Below are 27611 nucleotides of genomic sequence, written 5' to 3'. Positions count from 1 at the left end.
CTCATCAAGGCTATGGACCTTGAGGAATTAAATAAGATAATTAAACATTGTCCCAAACCTCATGTCAGTCCCACTGGCACTGTAGCATACCTCAAAAAGGCTTGTACAGGCCGTAACTATACACATGATGACATCATACTAATTATTGACAACGTCACTGACCACAACTCCAAATGGGATTGGAAAAATATAAAAGTCATCATCGACTGTCCAACTAAAATGTCTACTAAAGATTATCCTTTAAACAATACAGATAATGTAAAAACCATGTGGGAAGAAATAAACACAGAAATGATAAGGATATTTAAAACTAAGTCTTCCCTGCCCGTCGCAGTGGCCTGCAAACATAAGGCAACTGAGACGGTCACGGAATTTTGGAAAAGATTCAAAAAATGTTGGTCTGAGGAGGCTGGTTTGGACCCTGGAATGGATACACTCCTCATTTCCACATTTATTAATAATTTACATCCATCTATTATTACCACTGTCAAACAGAGTGTCTCTACCTGGACTTCTGACAACATCACTCAATTTAGTGATCACTTGTATGAAAAAGAATCAGCAGGATGTTTTGACATGAAGAAGACTCCTGTCACTTCTACTCACAACTTCCAGAACAACAATAGGGGCCCACCCAATAGACCAAATAAGGGAATCCCACAGAACAACCACGGAAGGCCTCATAGACCCCCTCAAGGTCCACCACCCCGTGCGCCCCCATATAACAGGGACTATAGTAACACCGGTACAGTCCCCAAACAGACAACTTGTTTTAACTGTGGCCAAAATACACACTGGGCTAGGGACTGTCCATTCCCTCCCCAGAAACCACAACAACCTTACACACAAAGACACCAACAAGGACTGTCCCGACCGGGTTCCACACCGATTCAAGAACATGTACGATTCAGAGTAGACTGGTCCGACCCTACCCACTGACGGGGCCCGGAGGAGGGTATCCCATCTTTTGCACAGTTCACTACTCATTGGGAAGATTCGCCCCTCATCACATTATATGTAGATGATAAAAGACTGTCTTTTCTAGTGGACAGCGGGGCCACCACCAGCGTTTTGTGCTCTCTTAACTATGATGGTGAACTGCAAAAGACTACTCCTTCAATGGGAATCAACGGGATACCCACAGACACTTACCTGACTGACCCAGTTATCATACGCTCTGATAAGGGAAAACATTTAGGTATACACCAATTCAGGATCATCCCAGAATGTCCTGTTAACTTACTAGGCCGTGACTTGTTTAGTAAATTCCACATCTCCATCTCACCCTCTCCACAAGGGAGTGGGCTCCAAGTCACCTCCCCACACTTTGTGTCACTACAAAATACTCTGGACAACTCACTTGATCAAATTGATGATAGAATTTGGGCCACTGGCCCTTATGACACTGGTTTCGTACCATGCACACCCTACAAAGCCAAACTCAAACCAGACACTCAGCCAGTGTTCTCTAGACAATACCCACTCTCATCTGAGAAAATAGAAGGTCTTAGACCCATGATACAAGAATTTCTTGAACAAGGCATACTCCGATACGTCATCTCACCTTACTCGACACCCATCAACCCCGTTTTCAAGGCTGATGGTGCTGTCAGATTCATACAGGACTTGAGAAAAGTAAATGACCTCATTGTCCCTATTGCACCTATAGTACCAGATGTAAACTCACTCATCTCAGCAATCCCTGCAAACGCAACCCACTTTAGTGTCATCGATTTGAAAAACGCATTTTTTAGCATTCCTATAGACACAGAGACCCAATTACTATTTGCTTTTTCCTTTGAAGGTAAACAATTAACCTGGTGTCGTTTACCCCAAGGCTATATTGACTCTCCAGTGGTCTATAGCATAGTCCTCCAAGCCACATTGGCTCCCTGGCACCCCCCCCATGGTTCTGTCCTGCTACAGTATGCAGATGATCTGCTTCTCTGTAGTACCACCGAGGAGGCCAGCCGGTTAGATGGAATTTCACTGTTAAACTGGTTATCAGAATGTGGACACAAGGTGTCAAAAGCTAAACTGCAATGGTGTAAAACAAATGTCAATTACCTGGGTTTTGTACTCTCTGAGGGAGAAAGGAAAATCAGTCCACAACGCATACAGTCTGTATTGGGCCTGGTCACCCCAACTACCCAGAAGGATATGCTGTCTTTCTTGGGTATGGTAAGTTACTGCAGACAGTGGATTTCTGATTGTTCCTACTATGATAACATCTTGAGACAATGTACACTCAAAGACAAACCCAAGGTTATAGAATGGTCGGATGTAATGTTTTCTGCATTTGCAAAGTTAAGAGAAATGTTGGTAAAGAGTCCCGCGCTCGGCCTCCCGGATTATCTGTTAACATTCCATTTGTTTGCAAGGGACACCTGTACAACCATGGCGGGCGTGCTCACCCAACTTCATGGAGGCAAAATGCGCCCTGTCGCATTCTTTTCAAAAGTAATGCCTGTCACTGTGCAAGGAATGCCGGCTTGTCTTCGAGCCCTGGCTGCCTGTGCAATGGTTGTTGAGATGTCTACCACACTGACACTAGGACATCCTACCGTGTTACATACCACACATAACGTCCTTTCCATTCTCAATGGCCTGCACACGCAACACATGTCAGCTCAAAGGCTTAGTGGTTATGAAGTACTCCTACTTAGTAACCCTTCTCTCACCATTAAATATGCAACAAACTCTGAAGTACCGGTCCCCGTACTCAATGCCCTTTTAGGGCTAAGAGGCCCTGACGACGAGGCACCTCCCCAACACGACTGTGCATTGACTATTGACTCAGAGACTTCACCCAGAACAGACATGTACACTATACCTGTCCCGCATGCTGACATGATCTTTGTCGACGGCTCTTGCAGTCGACCAAATGACAACACGTACCAAGCAGGATACGCAGTCGTCAAACTTCCTGATATCACTCTAGAGGCAAAAGCAGTTCCCTTACAGTCAGCACAGGCTGCAGAACTCATTGCACTCACTAGAGCATGTCACCTATATTCAGGCAAACCTGTAACAATCTACACAGACTCCAAATACGCCTACGGTGTTGTCCATGATCATGGTATGATCTGGCAACGCCGAGGATTCACAGGCGCGGATGGAAAAGGCATATCCCATGCCCAACTCATCACTGACCTATTACACGCAATCACCCTGCCATCACAGCTCGCCATTCTCCACTGCAAAGCTCACACTGGAGGAAAAGATGACATCAGCAGAGGCAACGCCTTAGCTGACGCCGCTGCTAAACGAGCTGCCACTACAGAAACTTACAACCTCATTCTTGCTGTTATCTCACCACCATCACTAGATGATACCTATTTACTCACAGAATTACAGGCGGCTGCCTCTAACTCTGATCTTTCAGACTGGACATATCCAATTTTGCAGAAGAATCCACGGACTGGATTAATCTGCAAAGAGGGGAAACCATGTATACCCCAAACCAGTGCTTCACTGTTTATAGCACATTACCATGGAATAGGACACCATAGTATAGTCACAACCACCCTACTCCTCTCAAACGATTTTTATATCACAAATGCAAAAGATCTCATTAAACAATACATCAGTAGGTGTATAATATGTCTCAGAAACAACCCAAATAACCCAGACAAAGCAAGACACCAGCACCTAGAATACCCAACCACTCCATTCACTCACCTGCAAATAGATTTTACACACATTAACAATGCAGGCAAACAGGAATACGCCCTCGTCATTGTCGACATGTTCTCACGATGGCCTGAGGCTTATCCCACAAAGTCAGAAGACGCAAAAACCGTAGCCCGCATACTCACGCGAGAAATCATTCCGCGATGGGGATGTCCGCTCCAAATCAATAGTGACAAAGGCTCAGCCTTTACGGCGAAAATTACTGCAGAATTGGTCAAAGCTTTACAAATAGAATGGAAGTTTCACATTCCATATCACCCTCAAAGTTCCGGTATCGTGGAACGCATGAACCGTACCGTCAAAGACAAATTACGTAAAGCCACGGGAGGTACATTCGCTAAATGGAAACAAATCCTCCCTATTGTATTGGCTGAAATTAGAATGACGCCACAAAAAACTCTAGGATACTCCCCCTTCGAAATACTAATGGGTAGACCTTTTCCCACGCCCTGGGCAAAGAAACCACTAGTTACAACTGAGGGAGATCTAGACGTAATAAGAGAAGAGTACGTTAGATCCCTAATAGAGAAACTTAATGAGTTAGAACAAAATGTTATCTTTAAGAATCCTTCTCATCCACAGATACCCACTCACCCATTCAGGGTTGGAGACAAGGTCGTAGTGAAAGTGTTGCCGAGAAACAAGCACCCTGGAGACTTCACCTACGGACCAGAGACAGAAGTGGTCGCAGTCACCAGGACGGCTGTCCTCACAGACGAAGGACCAACGTGGATCCATGCATCCAGAGTGAAGAAAATTCCATTCCCACCGCAGATCGACACCGATCCCGACGCTGATCCAGAGAATTACACAGACGGGACGAGAGAGGTGATAACGGGAGTCAGTGACTCTGACCTCCAACCTGGAGAAGACCTGCCGGCTGGAGGTGACGAGGAATCAGGGGTACAACATTCTGAAGCCGAGGACGACGCTACAGGATATGACTCCCCCCACCTTAGCCCTAGTGATTTTACTCGGGCTTGTTCTTTATAATTGTTTTGCTGAAGTTGATATAACCCAAAATGATGGACGCTTTACCTTCTGGTATAATTCTTCTAGCACGACTGTCGCTACTTTTATATTTTCTTATTGTGATAGTGTATCTTGTTCAAACAATCAAGGCGGGAATCGAGGAGAACCACCGCTGCCCTGGCTGTGTAACATCCACCACACACCACACGCTGTAAGTCACGTATATATCTGTGTCACTAGTACTTACTGGGGAGATTCTTGCAACTCATGGGGGGCTGTTGGGTGGAACACTAGAGCAGATACTACTGTCTTTGAGAGCAGCCAAGACTGGGGATATTGCCCCGATGTTGGCCTCCAGAAATGGTCCCATGGTCGATCCTTACTAACCCGTATGTCCCTACGAAAAAAGGGTACTTGCAATAGCCAATTTATCATTAACCTAGAAAACCCGGCCCCCGGCGATGCCGGACTATATGTCATGGGTAAATATCAATCAGGAAAAAGCGGGGGCCCAAGGGGAAAATTCCATTTAAAAGACATGTATGATAACCCAGAATACACCGCCCTCAAAGCCACTGTAAACCCTAAAACACCACCATCATTCTTTAAACCACATGTCACTACTTTTAATGAAATGTTGGCCATTAACAACCCCACTTACGAAGACACTATATCCATAGAGACTGGATTATCTGACGTAAATTACTGGTTAGAATGGATGAAGTATAATGCCCGCAAGGTTAATCAAACTGATTGCTATGTATGTGGAAAGTCCAGACCCCATTTAGGTACTGTACCCATACGCATACCTCCCGATCAGGATAAGTGCTTTTTTAGTTTATACACTGATACCATAGTGGAAGAAGCCAAATGTGAACTATGGAAAAAGGAATACCCCATTATGACAAAGAATACCAACCCTGGTAGTACTATAACTATTTACCCCGGTAATTACACTTGTTATTTCTCTAATAGTACTGATCAAAATGTTGTACAATTGAAATTATTTCCTGATGGGTATTGTGCTGAACGAAGAAATATCAGCATACCCACCATGAAGAAATCATTGGGTGATATCTATTTTATCTGTGGAGATATGAAATTGAGGACAAAACTAAATAGCCCTTGGAAAGGAGAATGTGCCCTGGCAAAGATTATCATGCCCATTCACATCCTCCCAGCCAACCTTCCTCAACCTCCTCCCACAGGCAACACAAACACACACTCTAGAGCTAAGAGAGATGCCCCCAAGGAAAGTTTCGATCCACATATATATATCGATACTATTGGTGTCCCTCGGGGAGTTCCAGATGAATTTAAGGCTCGAGATGAAGTCGCTGCTGGCTTTGAGTCTCTAATTCCCCAAGTGACAATCAATAAGAACGTGGACTGGATAAATTATATATATTATAATCAGCAGCGTTTTGTTAATGATACTAGAGATGCTTTAAAAGGTATTGCTGAACAGTTAGAAGCCACCTCTCAAATGACTTTTCAGAATCGTATGGCTTTAGATATGATGCTTGCCGAGAAAGGAGGAACCTGTGTGTACATAGGTAAGGTTGATGGATGCTGTACTTATATCCCAGACAACACAGGTCCTAATGGGAAAACTACCCTAGCTATTAAACATCTAGAAGATTTATCCATCGAACTCAAGAAGAACTCAGGTGTCACGGACCCCTGGAGTAGCTGGTTTGGATGGTTAAACGATTGGAAACACGCACTAACACAAATAGGCATGTTTATCCTCATTGTAATTATTGTACTTATGATAGTAGGATATTGTGTCTTTCCCATATGCAAGAAGATTGGTTCCAAGTACCTGGATAATGTAACACCTGCTATGTACACTGATCTCGCCAAAAGCCCTCCCTCACCAGAAGATTATGGTGAATATGTCAAAATTCACCGTACCAAACAAGATGCCATCTACAAGAATCAAATTGTCTAAAAAGGACATTGATTCTAAGAGGGGATTGAAGGGTTAATCAGCCATCTTGTTTCTCTGTGTTTGTTCCTGCTTATTTCAAGGTAGTTATGTTCTGGCTTGTTTCCAGTACTCGCTTGCTATCATATACTTTGTTTCTTTCCTTAGAAACTGTACATCCCGTGCTTTTTCATAACTAACGAATACTACACAAGGCGACGTATAAGCCACCCCACATAGACGCTGTTATTTCCCTACCTCTGCACCAAATATTAACCAATCATGTAATTGAACCAGCGCCGTATGTTGTGTATAAATATGTTGTTTCGTCACTATTAAATCAGAGTTAACCTTGTGTCTGTGGTCCTCGTTACTGGTCATATCATATGAGGTTACACTCTCACGGAGCTCTAAGGGGTCTTCACACTGAGGTCAAATAAGGTAATTAATATATGAGGGAATCGATACATCGGCGCATGATCGATTTTCCTTCACTTTTCCTGCCTCTCTCTCCATCTCCCTCCCTGGGAGATGGAGATGTACATCAGGGCCAGATGTACTAAGCTTCAAAAGTGATCAAATGGAGAGTGATAAACACCCAGCCAATCAGCTCCTACCTGACATTTTTCAAACACAGTCTGTGACATGGCAGGTAGGAGCTGATTGGCTGTCTTTTTATCACTCCATTTTATCACTTTTTAAGCTTAGTGCATCTGGCCCTCACAAACATTCCCTCTTCCTCCTTCCTCTGTGTCTCTCAAACACTTCTCAGTTTCTGACATATGCACCTCTCTTTTCTTCTGTCTCGCTCTCTCTCTCTCTCTCACATACACACAAACACACACACCAGTGGCGGATCCACCAAGTGGCGATTAGGGGAGGTTGCCCCAGGGCCCCCACACTCCAGGTGGCTGGACAGTCAACTGTGGGGTCCCTGCCGCGGATGGGAATTGGTTCCCATCTACCGCAGGGACCCCGCCACTGCCCATCCCACACAGCGTGTGAAGCATTGCAGCAGTGCTGGGGGATAGATGCCGTGTGCTTCCACTCACCTGCCAGCCCCACATCTCCCCGCTGCCCTACTCTCATCTCACTGTCTCCTGAGTGACCTACCCCGCTCTTCCCGCCTGATCACCCTGTGTCCCAGAAGCATGAAGTGGCTGTGCCCATGCAGCAGCTCCGACTCTGATGGGCAGCGAGAATAACTAGTCCGGTTAGTGTTTCGGGGGGGGGGGGGGGGGGGTGAGAGGAGGCGGCCACAACAGTTTTTGTTGTCCAGAGACCCCACAGACCTTAATCTGCCCCTGACACACACACAAGAGAAGCAGAAGATTTTGCTTTCAAACACTTAGTGCAGTGCCACAGGCAGCAAAATCCACATCTGAATCAGGCACAGTGTTCCATGTAGGGATGGCCATCGATGATTCTAAATCATCGATGGTTCATGACTGATGTCGAATACTATTGTCACCGATGGGGGAGAACCAGATGGTTTCCCTCCATCGATGGAACAGCAAAACGATGTTTTGCTTTTTTTTTTTCAAAGTGCTGGGACACGGAGCATACCTCCGCCCCCGACACCCACAAAGCCCCGACCCCCGTGTTTTGATTGGCCCACAGGCCAATCAATCAAACACAAATGATGTAAAAATATGATATGTAAAAATATCGATGATCAGCCATTGCATAGTTTAGCACTATCAATGGCCAGTTGCAGAAATGCCATCGATGGCCATTCCTATAGTGCAGGCATTCCCAACCACCGTCCTCAAGGCACACCAACAGTGCAGGTTTTAGTGATATCCAGGCTTCAGCACAGATGGTTTAATCAGAATCACAAAGGTACTAATTAAGTCACCTGTGCTCAAGCCTGGATATCACTAAAACCTGCACTGAGCCCCCATACATTAGGCCGAAGTCGGACCCAATTCTCCTGTGAGTTGCCCGGCAGCTCACATACAATTTTGCACTTGATGAGCCAATTCACATGTGATAAATGTAAAGGGGAGCTGCAGCGGGCGGTGATACTCATCAGGGGAACGCAGGAGCGGGCAGCGGGTCCTGACGCTTTAACTAGCTGGCGGCGCCGGCAAGTGCTGACCTGGCCGGGCGGTGTGATCACAGATATCAGCAGCGGGGATATCTGTCAAATGTCAAACGGCTCTCAGCCAATCAGAAAACGGCCAGTCATTTGACAGGTATTTTAAAAATCGAATACCCGCCAGTCCGCCACTGCACTGCCCGTCCCGCAGCACTGCTGATCACACCGCTCGGCCAGTCAGAACTCGCCGGCGCCGCCAGCTATTTAAAGCGTCAGGACCCGCTGCCTGCTCCGGCATCTCCCTGATGAGCGCTGCTGATCCCACTGCTCCCCCAATCAGTCTGAAAGCATATGCCTGTCAGGCAGACAGGCATATGCATACAGGGAGGTCGGACGTGATGTTACGTGCTGACCGTCTGACCTCCCTGATCCAATCCGATGCGCATGGGACCGCACATCGGATGTCACACACCTGCGATTTTGTGACGATTTCACCGGGTTATCGGCCCAAAGTGTGCATTGAGAACCGTGGTTGGGAATGCCTGCTATAGTGGTTTCTTCTGCCACTGCAGGACACACCCCTTAGCTGTGATAGGTACGCCCATTGTTGGATTAAGACACGCCCTTTGGGCAGAGCGTGACACACCCTCTCAGTGGCGCATTCTGCTAGCATCTATTCTAAAGTCTCCCTGAAACTAGTTTTCAAAATTAGGCAAGTTTGCACTGAACACCCGAACACTGGACCTGATGCCACGGACAGTGCAGCAATTTTTTTTTTACTGCACCTTACCCACACATCATGTAGCTGTTATGTACTTGGAGAAATATAAATCATATATGTATACTTTCCAATAGGATGGTTACTGCCAATGCCATGCATATTGGAAAGTATACATATATGATTTATATTTCGGTGTCTATGAATATTTGTAGTCAATAGGCAGTAACGTGATCGTTCCCATGGCTACGGCGCAGTGCTGCAGGATTCGGAAGTTCCTGGTCCGCCGCTCCTTAGCTTCCCCCGTGATAGAACGGACGTGACGGGCGCGCATACCGTTGACGTAGCTGGCGGTGACAGGGTGGGCGGGCTGCAGGTGTTTGCTGTGCGTACACCGGGTGTCACCGGCACTCGACTCCGGGGCGGAGGATGGAGGCGCACACACAGAGGCCGATTAAAGGCATCCTGAAGAACAGGGGCTCGGAGACTGCAGACGTTTGTGTGGTCAGTAAGGCCATATTGGCGGAAGACGGAGATGATGACCCAAGGTGCGAGCGGGACCCGGGGATGTTTGTATTGGGGAGGGAGCAGCCCGGCGCACTCCAGATACTGGGCTACTACAACTCCCAGCATGCTGCATGTGGACAGCGCTCTAGCCTGCAATCAGTCATAGCTATAGGCAGCTGGCAAAGTTACTGTCCTGTGTGGGGCACGCCTGCAGGTCTTACCACCGCACGACCCACCCTGATGCTGTGCATGGCAGCAAGAAAATGTAGTGGAGCAATGTATTAACCCGGGCAAATTTATATAATGTACAGCTCTTACACAAAGTGCGTCATTATGTGTTTCCTTCACTGAGAGCACTTCTCAGCCCTTCCAGTCTTGTTATACGAGGGTGGACTTATTACTCCGACACCAGCTATATAGACAGCTTAGAGAGCACTTATTGCTCAGTCGTTAACTATATGAGGGTGCTATATATACTGTAGGGAGGATTTAATACCCAAGCACATACTTTTTGACCTGTGCGATGGGATGTGTGTGGGAGAGCGCATCTCATCGCACCTTTCAATTGTACCATGTATGGGCACCTTTTAATAATTACTCAGGCATCAGCTATATGAGGGTGTTATATAGGGAACACTAATTACTCAGGCATCAGCTATATGAGGGTGTTCTATAGGGAACACTAATTACTCAGGCATCAGCTATATGAGGGTGCTATATAGGGAACACTAATTACTCAGGCATCAGCTATATGAGGGTGCTATATAGGGAACACTTATTACTCAGGTGTCAGCTATATGAGGGTGTTATATAGGGAACACGGTACTTGTGTACTTTCACGGCTCCCATCGCATGCCATATGTAGTGGCATGCGATTTTTGCAGCTTTTAAGCATTTTTTTTTAAAAACCGCATGCGATCGCATCGCATGCATCCAAATGCATTGAAATTAGTATCAAACATGTTCAATGGCCCCCAAATGTCATTTTTGGGGCTGTTCCACCCCCACTATCAACGCGAACCCGAAGCGTGGCGAGCGCAGCGGTACGCGTCCTACGACCTTTTCATACCCCCACTATCCACGTCGGCGTGGAGTTGAGAACAGAAAGTGTGGCGAGCCCGAAGCGTGGCGAGCGGACGCGGACACCTGTGAAGCCCGCGAGGGGACGCGTATACCTGTGAAGGTATCCGTGTCCCCTCGCTGCGCTCGCCACACTTTCTATTCTCAACTCCACGCCGACGTGGATAGTGGGGGTATGAAAAGGTCGTAGGACGCGTACCGCCGCCCCTCGCGGGCTCGCTGCGCTCGCCATGCTTCGGGTTCGCGTTGATAGTGGGGGTGGTACAGCCTCAAAAATGACATTTGGGGGCCATTGAACATGTTTGATACTAATTTCAATGCATTTGGATGCATTTCTGTTAAAAATCGCATGCGATCGCATGCGATTTTTTGCTATGCGATGGACATCGTGGGAGCCGTGATTGTACACAAGTACCGGGAACACTTATTACTCAGGTATCAGCTATATGAGGGTGCTATATAGGGAACACTTATTACTCAGGTGTCAGCTACTGTATATGAGGGTGTTATATAGGGAACACTAATTACTCAGGCGTCAGCTATATGAGGGTGTTATATAGGGAACACTAATTACTCAGGCATCAGCTATATGAGGGTTCGATATAGGTAACACTTATTACTCAGTCGTTGGCTATATTCATGTTCACTCAAGGATTTTTTTTTTAGGGCAGGGTGCTGACCACCGAGTAGGGCACATTTTACATTAGAAATGTATGTTTAAAAAAAAAATATATATATATATACGAAGCGTGGCGAGCGCAGCGGTACGCGTCCTACGACCTTTTCATACCCCCACTATCCACGTCGGCGTGGAGTTGAGAACAGAAAGTGTGGCGAGCCCGAAGCGTGGCGAGCGGACGCGGACACCTGTGAAGCCCGCAAGGGGACGCGTATACCTGTGAAGGTATCCGTGTCCCCTCACTGCGCTCGCCACACTTTCTATTCTCAACTCCACGCCTACGTGGATAGTGGGGGTATGAAAAGGTCGTAGGACGCGTACCGCCGCCCGTCGCGTAAGCTGTTTTGATAAAAGCCTGAGGGCTAAAACGTCAACTTAACCATTGTCTGGCTATGAGTTGTTTGTTATTGAACCAGTCCTGAGTGACGCAGTCTTCTCCTATTATCTGCATGGGACAGCATTGCCTGTACTTATACTGAAGGCACCGGGCAAAAAGTTTCCTTCTGGAGTTGAGTGCCAGCGTTTTTGCACAATTATATATATATATATATATATATATATATATATATATATATATATATACACACTATGGCACACACTGGTATGCCCAGCGCACACTATGGCACACACTGGTATGCCCAGCGCACACTATGGCACACACTGGTATGCCCAGCGCACACTATGGCACACACTGGTATGCCCAGCGCACACTATGGCACACACTGGTATGCCCAGCGCACACTATGGCACACACCGGTATGCCCAGCGCACACTATGGCACACACCGGTATGCCCAGCGCACATTATGGCACACACCGGTATGCCCAGCGCACATTATGGCACACACCGGTATGCCCAGCGGACATTATGGCACACACCGGTATGCCTAGCTCACATTATACAACATAAGTTCTGCTTACCCCGCATGGGGGGTTGTGTTTGCATGCTGGCTTCCACAGGGGGGGAGGGGGGGGGGGTGTTGTGCTATTTGCCCAAAGAGGGGGGCAGGGGTGTTTTGGGCTTGTTTCCCCAGTGTGTGTGTTTTGTGCTGGTAGCCCAGGGGGGGCGTTCTGCACTGATTGCCCAAGGTGGGTTCATGCTGGTTGCCCATGGAGGGGGGCGGGGGTGTTTTGGACTTGTTTCCTGGGGGGGGGGGGGGGGGGTGCTGGAAGTGCTGACACAACTCTCAGCAGAGTAGGTACAGGGGACTGTATGTGGCTGAATTAGCTGACAGGCTGCTCTGAGTTCAGCAGCGTGTCCGCTGTTCCAGCCACATACAGTCCCCCGCCACGCTGACTGGCCACTCACCTCTTCTGCTGAGAGCAGCTGTCAGCTGTTTCTCAGCAGCAGACTGTAGTGGACTTACACAGTTGGGGGGGTGGCAGAAGGGCGCACAGTGAAAGGGCAGGGCGGCTTTAGCAGTAATAAAAACGGGCAGGGTGCGGCTCCCTGTTAAAAAAAAAAAAAAAGCCTAGCATGATCACTATATATGAGGGTGCTATATAGGGAACACTTATTACTATTAGGGACTAAGTAAAAACTAGAACCGGACAAGACCCTTGAACTGCGATAGTTTTCACCAAGGACATGGGGAAGGGGAGATTACAGCCTTCTTGTGTGGTCCGGAACATTCTGGTATTTGCTACATGCTCAGACCATACAGGGAGGCTTTATTCGACTCTCTCCCTGATGACAGCTGTCACAGGCATCACCCCTGGACAGTACACCACCCGACAGGCACCCCCCAGACCGCACACTACAAGCTCCGGAATGCAGTTTTTACCCATACCCCACTTATTACTCAGGTATCAGCTATATGAGGGTGCTATATAGTGAACACTTATTACTCAGTTGTCGGCTATATAGGGAACACTTAATTCTCAGGCATTAGCTATACAACGGTGCTGTATAGGGAACACTTATTACTCAGGTGTCAGTTATATGGTATGAAGGCTCTGTGTAAGGAGCAAATTTTACTCTGGACTGAGTTATTCGATGTGCACGTTCTTCTGCTACTTCCATTTTTGGACAATGTGCTCTGTCGCTGCGTCTAGTTTGCATAATCCCCAGCATGGCAGAGTTCCATTAGTTTAATTGACTTTGAAAGCATAAATTTATTTTGCCAAACGTCATATATGGTAATCAAATTTGTATGGCTAATGGAGCATTATTTTAATTTAAGTCAAGGTATACAGAAAAATAACTGTTTAATAGCATCATTATAAGGAATGAGGGATATATAAGTACAAGACTTTTAAGGGTTGATTCACTTATTTTCCCACGCTGCTACCATTAGGGGGCTCAAAGCAGAGAAATTCAGTTGTTGCTCAGTTTAGATGCCTGGTAGCTAGGGATGGCCATCGACCATCGATGATTAGAAATCATTGATGGTTTATGGCCGATGTGGAACAAGATAGTTTCCCACCATCGATGTCAGGCTTAACTGAATAGTTTTCTTTATATTTTTTCACGAAGGGCCGGGACACGGAGCATAGCCCCAACACCCATGAAGCCCCGCCCCTGTATTTTGATTCGCCCACAGGCCAATCTATCAAAGCAAATGGATGACCATCGATATGTAAAAACATTGATGGTCATCCATTGCATACTTATACACCATCGATGCCGACTGCACTTTTGCCATCTATGGTAACCATCGATGGCAAAGGCAACGATGGCCATCCCTACTGGTAGCTGCAGAGCAGACATTTCTTCTCTAATCCTCTTGAGGTGCAAGATGTATGCAAAGTCTGTTGTCTGGGACCCTAACCACTCCTTTACTCTGGCTTAGCCACTTTACTACCTAATATTCTAGAGCCCAAAGTGAGGATGTACATTTTGTTGATTTGCTGTGACTCCAGTGTAAAGTATATGAACTTAGGAAGTGTTTGACTTTACTGACTTTGACTTTTTTCTAGTAAAAAGTCACAGAAGTGGGATGAAATGAATATTCTTGCTACGTATCATCCTTCTGATAAAGACTATGGATTAATGAAAATAGATGAACCTAGTACGCCCTATCACAGGTAATATTTGTGTATTGTTATATTTTCTTTCTTTTCCTGTGAGATATATTTTAGAAAACATCCTGTTCAGATAATAGAGTTTAATACATGGACTGGCACTCGCATCACTTTACAAGAATTAACTTGTCCAGTGCCTTCCAAAAGGAGTAACACAGACTGGCAAATATAGGCGGCACTCAGGCTTGAGACACAATACATACAATGATAAGCAGAGGTTGGGCAACTACCTTTTACTATAGGTATTGAGACTGAGGGCCTGATTGAGACCGGATTGCTAAGCTGTAGCTGCAGCCCGAGCGATTATTGTACTACCGCACATGCGCGGGGGGCCCCCTGTGAACGAAGTCAGCGATGGTTTGCCATCACTGGCCGGCATATGTTTGTGGGGTGGTGCTGTATTCTGGGAGTGTCCCATCAAATGCAGGTGGCCCCGACCATTGGATGGAGGGCTGCTGAAGTCTTTAGTGGCCTTCATCTCCCCACGGTCATTTTCTGCCTGGTAAATGGTTTTCGCCCGGTGTGCATGGCTGCCAACGTATTCGCAGCCGTGCACAGGCGCAGGGGAATCTCTAGCAGGAAATCTCTAGTGGAAGAGTAGATCATTTGGAAAGAAGGGGAAGCAAGATGTCCCCAGATAAAAGGGCAAAATATTAGTGAGGGGGGTATAGAGTGTGACAAGGAGCACAAACACTGGGACTCAGATGAAGACTTTGATGTTTATTTTCAACAGCAGGTCACAGCATACCAGGCTTAGTCCATATGCGATCATAATTACAGGCAGTAGCATACAGGCAATCTCCGCATAACAGACTCCTGAAAGGCTCCAATGGTCCCTATAATAGCCTACCCCCTGGCCTATCGCTTGGGCAGCTAAGAGCAAGGTGACTGCCCTGGCTTCTGCTACTCTTCCCAAAACCTGGTCTCTGACACAGGAGATATCGCACAAATGAAAAACTGTATAATAGCTAAGAAATGTCTACATGTTATAGGGGTTTGTTCATAGATTTTACACATCTGTTTCATTTTATAAATAGAAATTTAGTTTATAGTGCTGTATGGTTGGTGTAATAGCACTGAGTTCAATTCCCGCAATGCCCTTAACTGTGGAGTTTGTATGTTCTTTCCATGCTTGCGTTGGATAGTCCAATTTCTTGCCACTATCCATAAATATACTGGTAAAGATGTGTCGACATCCTCCCTGGGATACAAATAGTGTTCTACATACTGTAGCACGTGAACTTTGAGCATATTGTGTGACTTTTTTCTATTGATGGGATGTACAGTACAAGCAGCCTCTAGATTAAAAGGATATGTGGCGTGCCTATATTCAGTGTGTGACCGCAGCTGTATCTGCGTAAGAAATGGAACGTTACTATGTTTTTCCTACATTGGTATTCTATTCACCCTACATTTTGTAAAGAAGACACTATTTAACGGAAAAGTCACAAAAAATATGCCGGCACCACCAAGTCCTTCCATGGCATGGAGCGACTAAAGGGGCTGTTAACGAAAAAAGCTACAGATGGAGTAGGTCTCATCCTTGCTGGCGGGTCGCCAGGACGTCCCCTCTGGCGACCCGCCAGCAGCCTCGCCAGCGAATATACTGAGACGCGCGTCTCAGTCTCCGTCGCCAGCGCGACGGAAACCCTGTCCGTCTCTGCCTCAGGGAGACAGACAGGGTTAGGGGGGGGTGTGGGCAGGCGGTGGGGACCCCGGGTTACCGCCGGCGGGGACCTGGGGGAACGTATGGAAGCGCCGTCGGACGGGGACGCGCGCGCCTCTCGTGCGCGTGCGTCCCCTTCTCGCCACCGCCATGGCGTTGGCGGGTTATGGCGGCTGGCGACGCCAGCGCCATCCCCTGCCAGGATGAGAGCTGCTCCATCCGTAGGTGTAAATGGACACATCTGTAGGTTAATTGACCCCCCCCCCCCCCCCCCAAATAAACAAATGTTAAAAAAAAAAAAAAAATGTAGCCTTAATGTGTAAGTGTGCGCGTATTCTTGGGTAGAATTCTATGTTTCTGTGAGATGGCGACCATTCAGATTTTCAGGTCTGCTTCTACTGTATGGGTTCAGATATGAAAGAACATTTTGTATTAATTTCTTGTATGCTTTACTGAAGGATTTTCTCTTTTTCAGTCAGTTACATTTGTTTTACATAAATACAACATACCTGTACATAGTGTCCATGGAAATTAGGTCTGTCCATATACTCCTTTTCTCTTCTTCTCATTCATAGGGGATATTCAATCTCCCGCAGCCATTCCCGGCGGGGAGATGGCTGTGGGGCCCTATACAATGTGGTCTTCCTCGACAGTATTGAAAAGGGGATATCGGCAGAATGAGCCTGACTTCACAAGCAGGGAATTGACAAGCTCCCGGGCGCAGCTTGTCACTTCATGTGGCCACGCCCCCTTCGCGGCGGTCGGCAGGCGGGACATTGACCCCCGCCTGCGAGATGAGCGTCAAGCGGGCCGAAAACGGGACAGGGTCACGGCTGTTCGGCCAGCCCGACAGTCCTGACCCGACAATAAATACCCCCCACATCTAAAATCAAGTTTTATCTTAACATATTGTTTATATACCTAAATACTGCTTGTAACCCTTTGCAGCTAAAGAATGTCTCGTGTATACGTAATTCTTCTTTCTATAGGATGATCGGGGATGATGATGACGACGAGGGGGCCATGAGTGATTCAGAATCCAATGAAGCTCTAACAGCAGATTTATTGGCTCAAAAGTAAGAATGGCAGGTCATGTTATTATTGCTCATTTATTATAGCAGTCCCTTGATCAATGATACAGGGTTTCTAAGTACAGAGGAATCTTCATACATCATTGCTGCAGTCATGCCAATCAGCCCCTCTCAATGCGTCAGGTCCGCAATACTTTGCTAGCGTTGGGCCCATTTTATGGCTTTATTGACCTTAATAAAAAAAAAACATTCTGGGGCTGTGAGGGTTTGGCTTTGAGTGTGTTAGGGTTAATTGAACACCGCCCAAAATGTGTATAAAGAAAGGGAGCCATATTGTCTAGAAATTAATGTTTATTTATAATATTAAATGTAATTGTATATTTAATTTAATACTTTCAACACCGTCAAGATCATTAACATTTCAGCCCACTTTAGGCCAAAACTTTCTCTCTTGTCAGGAATTTGTGTTGGGTTACATAGAAACATAGGGTTAGCTGTACACCTATTTATACTGTACTGTGATAATAGTTATTACAGTTCTATGGGGCTGATCCAATTACACGTTAAGCTGAGATGTTACTGGAGGAAAACTTTCAGTGAGGCTATATATATATATATATATATATATATATATATATATATATATATATATATATATATATATATATATATATATATATATATATATATATATATATATATATATATTTTGTTTTGTAGCATGCACACTACTGTGATTTGCGGTCTTCAATTAGAAAATGCCTATTGTGGTAATTCTACAGTATAGAAGGCAATTGGTAGCCATAAGAAAAGGTTATGGTCCTTAATAGATGTTAAAAGTTGTAATTTTTCCCCAAATTAAAACCTCTTGTATATTTTGGGATATACAACATTTGTAATCTAATTTTTTTTTTATTATTGCTTTTAGTACGTTTTAAAAATAGTGATCAATAAACACTTTTTGTAACTCCCATCTACAAGTTCAAAAAACACTTTCTCATCTATACAGTGCACTAAAATCCATTCCACACATAAATTAACCTGATTTTGAGCTATTTAAAATCCTCCAAGTGCATGATTATTCTTTGGAAATGGTGTGACAGATGTTCTGTCCCAACATTTGTACCTTAAAATATTTTTCCCTATTTATCCACATGCTGGGCTTTGTACCAAGAGCTGCATTAACTCCCATTTAATCCCTTGAATGGGATGAATTTTCTAACTGGATATCAAAAAGTTGGTTTTTGTTTAACTTGCGGTGATCCATTTTAATGGAACCACAGTTGAATGAATACACACAATAATTTACACCTACAGTATTCAGTAGTTCTATTTATAATTGGAAGTTTGTAAATGTCTGGCTTGCCTTTTTAGGTTAGAAGCAGCAGAAGGGAAGGATCCTAAATTCTTAACTCAAGAAGAGAGTAGTGAAGAGGAAGATGAGGAGCTGACACCAGAGGAGAGAGGTACTAGCAATTATTTTGTCATTTAGGTGCTTATATATAATAATTGTGACACTTATATTCTTAGCCGTAGAGTTCAGAACAAAGCTGCTGCAAACATTAAAATGGTTAAGACCAAAGGTGCTTCTCTGGTGTTTGAGGTATTGTATTCCTGTCACATGTCACACAATAGTTGCTGCAAAAATGGCCGCTATATGGAGAATGCTCTGAAATGTTGAAGTTCATCTTGTAGGTCATTTTTTATCTTCTTGAAAAACAGCTGTTTTTATACATGGGGGAAAAAGCCTATAAAAGGTATAACTTTATTTATGGTAATTTGCTGCTAAAATGCTAGCACTTTGGTTAGTACTATTATAGTTCACGTGTGACGCCTTATTTAACCATTTATGTTTCTAAACAAAATGTATGCAAATGTATTGGTAATGGGATTTGAGCCAGTGTGCAATTGGAAAAAAAGGAATGTGAAAGCTTGTACCTCAGGAATTCTTTTATTATTGGTAAAGGCGATTGTGTAATCTGTATTGATGTTGTAGACCACAGGGGTATTCAATATACCTCCCTCCAGCTGTTGTAGAACTACACATCCCTGCATGCCCTGCCACAGTTTTAACATATCTTAATGGTAAACCTGGCTGTGCATGCTGGGATGTGTAGTTTCACAACAGCTGGAGGACTTCATGTTTGATTAACCCTGTAGTAGAAAATCATTTAAATGTTTAACCCTTTGAATGCCAAGGGAATTTGTCAACATAGGTGTGAAAATTGCCAAGCAAACCTTTTTATTAAACCCTTTGAGTGCCATTGTTGCTGTGAGAGCCTCACAATATCCGGTAAAAAATGGCAGCGTCGCTCACAGCGGCTGTTCATATTTGGGTGCAATATTTAACAAAACTTCAATGAATTGACTTGGCCGTATTTGTATTTATTTATTGGCATTTTTAGCAGATATTTTGAGGATTGCTCACAGCAACGTTGGCACTGAAAGGGTTAGCTGCATCCTGTTTTGGTAACCAGGCATGAGAGTGTTAGCATGGGGAACTTTTGGGGACAGCCTAAAAGGGAACGGCTAAACACTTACATTTATTTTCTCTCATGCATTTTATTAGAAAAGAAAAAAGAATTTGAAATTAAAAGAAAATGTCATTACAACGAGGTCATGAATATCAAGCTGGCCAGGCAGTTAATAGCAAAAGAGCTGGCTGGGGAAGATGAAGATGATGAAGATGAGGAGATGCAAGATATAACGGACACAGAAGGTACATAATAGATGATTTTTCTGAGGACAACTGAATAAGGTGCTAAAGCAGCCGGAGTAAAATATTTAACCTCCAAAAACCGTGTCACCAACACGAAGTGCTATGTAGAAAACAGGTGGAGGTGAAAGGTCTTTCATATGGCGTTCACTACAATAAATGACATATACAACAAAAAATAAAACTTAGTTTTTAAAGAAAACTTTAATTCATTCCTTTGTTTTTTCAGTCTTGTGTATGGAACATCCACTGAGGAGAAAAAGGTCACAATTTTAGTTCTCTCAATGTACATGTGGACATAGGGACTGATTCAGAATTTATTGCAAAAGCAAAATCTTTTGCGAATGGACAAAACCATGTGCACTGCAGGTGGGGCAGATGTAACACGTGCAGAGAGAGTTAGATTTGGGTGGGGTTTGCTCAATCTGAAATCTAAATTGCAGTGTAAAAACAGCCAGTATTTACCCTGCACAGAAACAAAATAGCTCCCCCATATCTAAGTCTCTCTGCACATGTTCTATCGGCCCAAATGCAGTGCACATGGTTTTGCCCATTTGAGAAAGATTTTGCATTTGTAATCAAATCTGAATCAGGCCCATAGATGGAAATAATAGGGGAAAAAAGAAGCCAATGTGTAATAATGACAACTTTGAATTAATGAAATGAGTGTCGACCATAAAAAAAAAAAAAGCCTTTTATGTGCATATGTATGTAAGTGGAGTCATAATTTAGGATGGATACTGATCCTACTCATGATATGTTGGTTGAAATTCCATCTATATCCAGACTTACAGAAGTACAATTATGACGTAATTCTTCTGAGTGGATTTTCCACTCAAGATTGAAAAATGAAGGAACGGATTATGATTTTCTCTTTTAAAATGGACGTTTTATTCATTGTTGTATATCTCCTATTCATTGTAGAGAGTGCAGTATATGAAACCTTTCCCTCCACTTCTGATTTCTACACAAGGTACATACAATATATATTTTGTTCAGTTTATGACATGGATGCTGTCTCATAGCTGAGGCGAGTGGAGTTCTATATTGTAACAAAAATGTTTTGAGTATATATTCAAAATCATCTTAAAGTTTGCTGGATACAGATCTTTGGCTTTTTTCACACTTTCCATCCACAGGAGAAGAGCCATAGGTATCTATGTTTTGAGTGCAAATTGTGAGATGTTTTGGTACGATCCATGGGTGGTGAGATGGATCCTCAGATCTTATGTGCTGCACGTAAGATCTGTAGATGCTGCTAATGACCAGTGTGCTGGGAGTTGCAGATCTTGCGATAATTACAGATAATGTATGGCCAACTTAAGTGTTTGGGAATAGAGGTCTCTTTCTCTGCACATAAGGCCCCCATACACTATGCGATTTTGGGACGATTTCATCCGATTTCGGGTGAAATCGGCACAAAATCGTAGGTGTGTGATAACTGATCCGATCCGATGCACGGTCCCGTATGCATATGCCTGCCACCTGACAGGCATATGCATGCAGACATCGGGGGAGCAGTGGGGCGGGCAGCGGGTCCCTGAGCGCCGGCGAGTGACCTGGCCGGGCAGTGTACTTACACATAGCAGCAGCGGGGACGGGCAGCGCAGTGGCGGCTATTAGATTTTTAAAATACTTGTCAAATGACCGGCCGCTCTCTGATTGGCTGAGAGCTCTCCGGCCAATCAGAGAGCGGCCTGTCATTTGACAAGTATTTTAAAAATCTAATAGCCGCCACTGCGCTGCCCGTCCCCGCTACTGCTATGTGTAAGTACACAGCCAGGTCAGCAGCACTCACCGCACCCGCCGCCCTCCCCCACCACCGCTGGCCACCGCCGCTGCCCGCCCCCACTACTGCCGCTGCCCTCCCCCACTACTCCTCACCGCCCTGCAGCTCCCCGGGTTTTTTTTTACATGGGATAAATCGCATGCGATTTATCCCATGTAAAAAATGGCACATCAAGTGCCAATTTGTATGTGAGCCTCCCGGTGAGCTGCCGGGCGGCTCGCAGGTAAATTTGGGTCCGACTTGTCCCTAGGACAAGTCGGCCTAATGTATGGGGGCCAATAGAATCGGTGTCCATGTGCAAGAACCTGATGTTCATTCTACCAGTCTAAAAGATACAGAGAGTACCCTTCAATTGAGTTGTTCATTGCAAAACTGAATAAGATACTTAATTTGAAAAGCATGGTTCTTTTACTGTAGATACCTAAGGTAACAGCTGGAACTATGTTTCAAAGAGAGGTAAAGTATCTACTGCCTGTAACTGAAAATTCAGCTGCTCCTAATTGACATTTGCTAGCAAGGAGTTAATTTTAGTTAAAAGCCTCAAGTAAGAGTCAAAGGTACCACAACTCAACTCATCTCTATGTGGATAACAAGTAACTATTCTAATTGAATGAATGGATCTTTTGTTCAACAGTGTTACTGAATGTACAGTATTAGGGCTATGTTTTATTATAACTTAAGGTTTATTAATGTTGCTCTACTATAGCTTAATATATCCAATTATCTGCTAAATACTTTGGTACTTGTTTCCTAGCACGGCGCCCAATTTTTTCATCTTATGGCATCTTATGCCATCGCATCGCATTGCATGCCACATAGCCGCATGCAATACGATTTTTTTATTGTATAAGCACCCTAATGGGTGCTTACAATGTTAAAAGCAGCCCCAATACGATTTTTTTATTGTATAAGCACCCTAATGGGTGCTTACAATGTTAAATGCACCCCCACTATCAACGCGAACCCGAAGTGTGACGAGCGCAGCGAGCCCGCGAGGGGCGGTGGTGCGCGTCCTCCGACCTTTTCATACCCCCACTATCCACGTCGGCGTGGAGTTGATTTCAGATAGTGTGGCGAGCGGACGCGTATTACTTTACATGTATTCCGTGTCCCCTTGCGGGGCTTGCTGCGCTCGTCACGCTTCTGGCTCGCTGCGTTCGCCACACTATCTAAAATCAACTCCACGCCGATGTGGAAAGTGGGGGTATGAAAAGGTCGGAGGACGCGTACCGCTGCCCCTCGCGGGCTCGCTGCGCTCTCAATGCTTCGGGTTGGCGTTGATAGTAGGGGGGGCATTTTAACATTGTAAGGACCCATCTGGGTGTTTGTACAATAAAAAATCGTATACCATAGCATTGTATGCCATACAATTTTTTATTGTACAACATTGCGTTGCATCGCATACTATATTTAGTCTTATGGTATACAATGCGATGGGTGCCATGCTAGGAAACAAGTACCAATACTTCAGTCCAAAGCAGTGGTAGCCAACTCCAGTCCTCTAGAGCTACCAACAGTTAACGTTTTCCATGTCTCCTCACAGAATCACAAGTAAAGTTATTAGCTCCACCTGTGGATGATTTATAATGTGTCAGTCAGTAATGAGTGCACCTGTGAGGTCTAGAAAATGTGAACTGTTGGTAGCTCTCGAGGACTGGAGTTGGCTACCACTGTTATAATCTAAACTTTTGTGCAATGTATAACTCAGTATTATTAGTAGGAATGTTGGCTCTGTGTTTCCACTTGGAGATGTGAGCGAAGCAGCACATATGTACATGTCGCAGAGTAAGTATCACTCATATTTGATTTCAAAAGCGGGGGGGATTATTATTCAGCAAAGTGTTACTAGAACCCCGCCATAAATCCTAGCTGTTAGCTATCTGCTAGACTGCTATACAGTACACTGCTTTAAGATCTCACCGGCGCTGGCTGATGAAATTTAGTAATGACTGTACTCCTGATGTATCCACATGCTGGAGCACCGTGCTGAGTGATTCTAGTGCTAGTTAGCAGATGGTGCAACACTAACATATATCTGACTAGCGCCCCATGTGGAGTTCCAATTCCTTGAATATACATAACTATCTCCCACAGCAGGTGTCGGGCCACTGACATGTTTCGCTCACTAGGAACTTTTTAAAAGTGTTCCAAGGTTCTGCATATTCCCTATGAGATTTGTATATTGATTGATTCTTCGTTTTTTCCTTGTCACTGGTGGGATGGTATACAGATGTGTCCAAATACATCTAGCCTTCTTGCGCATTACACAGCCCTTCTACTTGCGCCATTCTGTGGCATGATTGGGTACTACTGTTTTTCTGTTAAAAGGCATCTTATTGCAAAACAATGCATATAGGAGCAGCTGTATCTGCATACAAAATGCTATGTTCGTGTTTTTACTGGAAAACACAACTGTAAATTTGCGTATTGCACACAATATAGGCACGCCGCACATCATTTTAATCCACAATCTCTGCTTGTGCATCCTAGACACATGATTTCACAACAAAGACTTTTTTTAACTGAAAAAAAAAAAATTCTAGGAATAGACAATCTCACTTCCAAGTCTCATTGAGTTCTCCTGTTAATGTGTAACGCGTCTTGTAGAGTATGGAGATTATATGTATGTGGACACATTTTTGTCAGTCTAAATAAATTGCCCAAAAAATGAAGCAAATGAAAGGGACTATACTGTAGATATGTTATTGTAGAGCAAATGAATTATAAATCCTACTGTATATACTTTGTAATTTTGTGTGACCTTTATGATGCCTCTGATTCTTATGTTTTCTGGGAGACAGGTCAGTGTTAGAGAGAAATTATTTTATACATGGCCAAAAATAAAATTTTATATTGGAACCACATTCATTTGGAAAGGTATTCATGTGGTATTTATTGCACTTGAGTATGTAATTAATTGAAAAAGCTGAAAGTAAAACTTTTTTACAATCCGTTTAGGCTTCTTCTTCCAAACCCATAATCATCTCTTTTTTTTTTCTCCCTACAGCTCATCCTGACCACCTGCAGAGTAATGTACAAGTTCTGCAGAGGCGACAGTAATGGCACTGCTTGCTAACGGTCTATTTATTGCCATAACACTGCAAACGCACTGAACTCAAGACCTATGGACTAAAATGAGAAGCATACATACAAGGATTCTTTTCTGTTGCCAATGTTTTATCATGAGGATCCTTAAATAATAAGCCAATGCTGATTAATGATTTACAAGCTTGTCTGGCATATTCTGTTTCCAGAGCTGGCAGAAATGCGGGTATTGGGTTACACACAGAGTTAATTACATGCCATATGTTAGTCATTAAGACCCTGTATATGGCTTCTGCTTGTTAACACTTTGGTTGAAGGTTTTGAAAAGTGTCAGCTTCATGTATTATGTGACCTATTATGCAAGGAAACAAAATGGCAGGAACGGGGCACAGAATAAGGTCTCCATTTTTATGGCCTTCAAAAACGGATATTGTGATCAGCTGGTTTTAGATCTTCTAATGCTCCTTAGCTGACAATCGTGGCCATTGCTGCAAATATATTTTAATTTGTAAGAAGATTGTATTACATTAGTGCTGTGCGGTTAAAGAAAATGAGCATTTCTTATGTCACAGTGGTCTACTTGGGTCTTGATGGTCCGTAAAGCAAATTCTTCCAGCAAGTCTTTGCAACAAAAAAGTATTTTCTGTATCTGCTGCTGCAGAGGTGGCATATTGGAAGACCTCTATGTGTACAGCATAATCCATGGAAATGTGCTAGAGACTCCATGTCATTGACTGCTCATGTATTCTTTTTGGTTTCCACAGTCCATAACTGTTGTAGAAATTAAAAACTATCAGCTGTGGATAGCGTACGTTATTACAATGACTTTATCACGTTAGATTTTGAATAAATGTATTATCAAAGATGAACGAAAACGGAGTTAATAAGTTGCACTGATTTTACTTTCAAATTGTTTTGAGTGACAAGATATATGTACAGTGTACCCTGAAATAAATAAGTAATTCAGGTTTTATGGTATAGTGTGGCCTATGTAATGCAGGTAACAGTGGTACACAACACTCGCAAGGAATGTTTCCTGTGAGGTTGGTCCAGCAGCAAGTAAGAAAGGGAAGATTGCTAGGCTTCCAATATTTAAAACAAACAGAATCTTGCAAGTACTTCACAGTTCTTTAGGAATCTAAAAAAGTAACCATAGAAGTCAATTAAGACACTCAAATGTTGATACATATTTTACTTAACTCAGCAAATATATTAACCCACAGTAAAAGAATAAAAAATAGATACATTTTTATGCTCAAACATCATGAATGAAAAAAAAAAAAAAATATATATATATATATATATATATATATACTAGGTGATTCATCGCGCCCTACGGGCGCTCTTCACACCGTCGTAAGGGGCTGCGCCCCCTTAATTTGTGAACGTTTGTATATGAGAAATATGGTTAGAATTGTATGAAAGATGCCCTGTATTGCAACTTAGGTGTCCGCGAATCGCGGGAGGGGGGTCGCGGAGGGTGCCGCGAATTGCAGGAGGGGGGGTTGTGGGGGGGTGGATGCTGCGAATCGCGGGAGGGATTGCAGAGAATCGCGGGAGGGGGGTCACGGGGTGGGTTGCCGCAAATCGCGGGAGGGGGGTTACGGGGGCGGGGGTTGCGGCGAATCATGGTAGGGGGGGTCGCGGGGGGTGTGCCGTGAATCACGGGAGGGGGGGTCACGGGGTGGGGTGCCGAGAATCGCGGGGGGGGTGTGTGTGTGCCGTGAATTGCGGGAGTGGGGGTTGCGGGGGGGTGGGGGGGGTGTGACGCGAATTGCCACAAGAAAAAATCAACACAGAAAGGTCAACACATGTAAATGTTGACATAAGTGTGGCACTTCATTGGTGTCCATGTCGACACACGAGAATGAATATGAAAATATTCAAAAAATGAAAAAAAAAACTTCAAAAACTCATGTCAACCTTTTTCATTGTCGACCATAGCCATGTCAGTGTTTTCCATGTGCCATTTAATCCTGGGGCTGCCGCGAATCGCGGGGGGTGCCGCGATTTGCGGGAGGGGGGCGGTTGCGGGGGGTGGGTGCCGCGAATCGCGGGAGAGCGGGGTTCATGGGGGTTCCGGTGGGGGGTTGCCGCGAATTGCGGGAGGGGGGGGGGGTCGCGGGGGGGGTGCCGCGAATCGCCGGAGGGGGGGTTGCGGGGGGTGTGACGCGAATCGCCACAAGAAAAAAATCAACACAGAAAGGTCAACACATGTAAATGTTGACATAAGTGTGGCACTTCATTGGTGTCCATGTCGACACATGAGAATGAATATGAAAATATTCAAAAAATGACAAAAAAAACTTCAAAAACTCATGTCAACCTTTTTCATTGTCGACCATAGCCATGTCAGTGTTTTCCATGTGCAATTTAATTCTGGAGCTGCCGCGAATCACGGGGGGGTGCCGCGAATTGCGGGAGGGGGGGTCGCGGGGGTGGGTGCCGCGAATCGCGGGAGGGCGGGGTTCACAGGGGTTCCGGTGGGGGGTTGCCGCGAATTGCGGGAGGTGGGGGGTCACGGGGGTGCCGCGAATCGCGGGAGGGGGGGTTGCGGGGGGTGTGACGCGAATCGCCACAAGAAAAAATTAACACAGAAAGGTCAACACATGTAAATGTTGACATAAGTGTGCCACTTCATTGGTGTCCATGTCGACACATGACAATGAATATGAAAAAATTAAAAAAAATAAAAATAAATCTTCAAAAACTCATGTCAAC

At 44.7% G+C, this 27611-nt stretch overlaps 1 protein-coding gene across 3 annotated transcripts; it reads left to right on the top strand.

Moving 5' to 3' along the window:
- The first annotated feature begins 9647 nt into the window (after positions 1–9647).
- On the top strand, positions 9648–25861 carry LOC146064291 (protein phosphatase inhibitor 2-like). Of its 3 annotated transcripts, XM_083177586.1 has the most exons (7): positions 9648–9902; positions 14539–14646; positions 17299–17385; positions 18715–18806; positions 19910–20059; positions 20981–21029; positions 24853–25861. In XM_083177586.1, exons 1-7 carry the CDS (start codon positions 9784–9786, stop codon positions 24860–24862), a joined length of 615 nt encoding a protein of 204 aa, XP_083033712.1. In that variant the 5' UTR covers positions 9648–9783; the 3' UTR covers positions 24863–25861. The 3 variants fall into 3 exon arrangements, with proteins under 3 accessions (XP_083033712.1, XP_083033714.1, XP_083033713.1); XM_083177588.1 differs by lacking the exon at positions 20981–21029 and having other exon boundaries at positions 9650–9902; positions 19910–20098; XM_083177587.1 differs by lacking the exon at positions 20981–21029 and having other exon boundaries at positions 9654–9902.
- The last annotated feature ends 1750 nt before the right edge of the window (positions 25862–27611 follow it).

The sequence above is a fragment of the Crinia signifera genome, chromosome 3 (assembly GCF_055691185.1).
Source record: "Crinia signifera chromosome 3, ASM5569118v1, whole genome shotgun sequence".
Lineage (NCBI taxonomy): Eukaryota > Metazoa > Chordata > Amphibia > Anura > Myobatrachidae > Crinia > Crinia signifera.
This window is presented reverse-complemented; position numbering and strand designations above follow the sequence as displayed.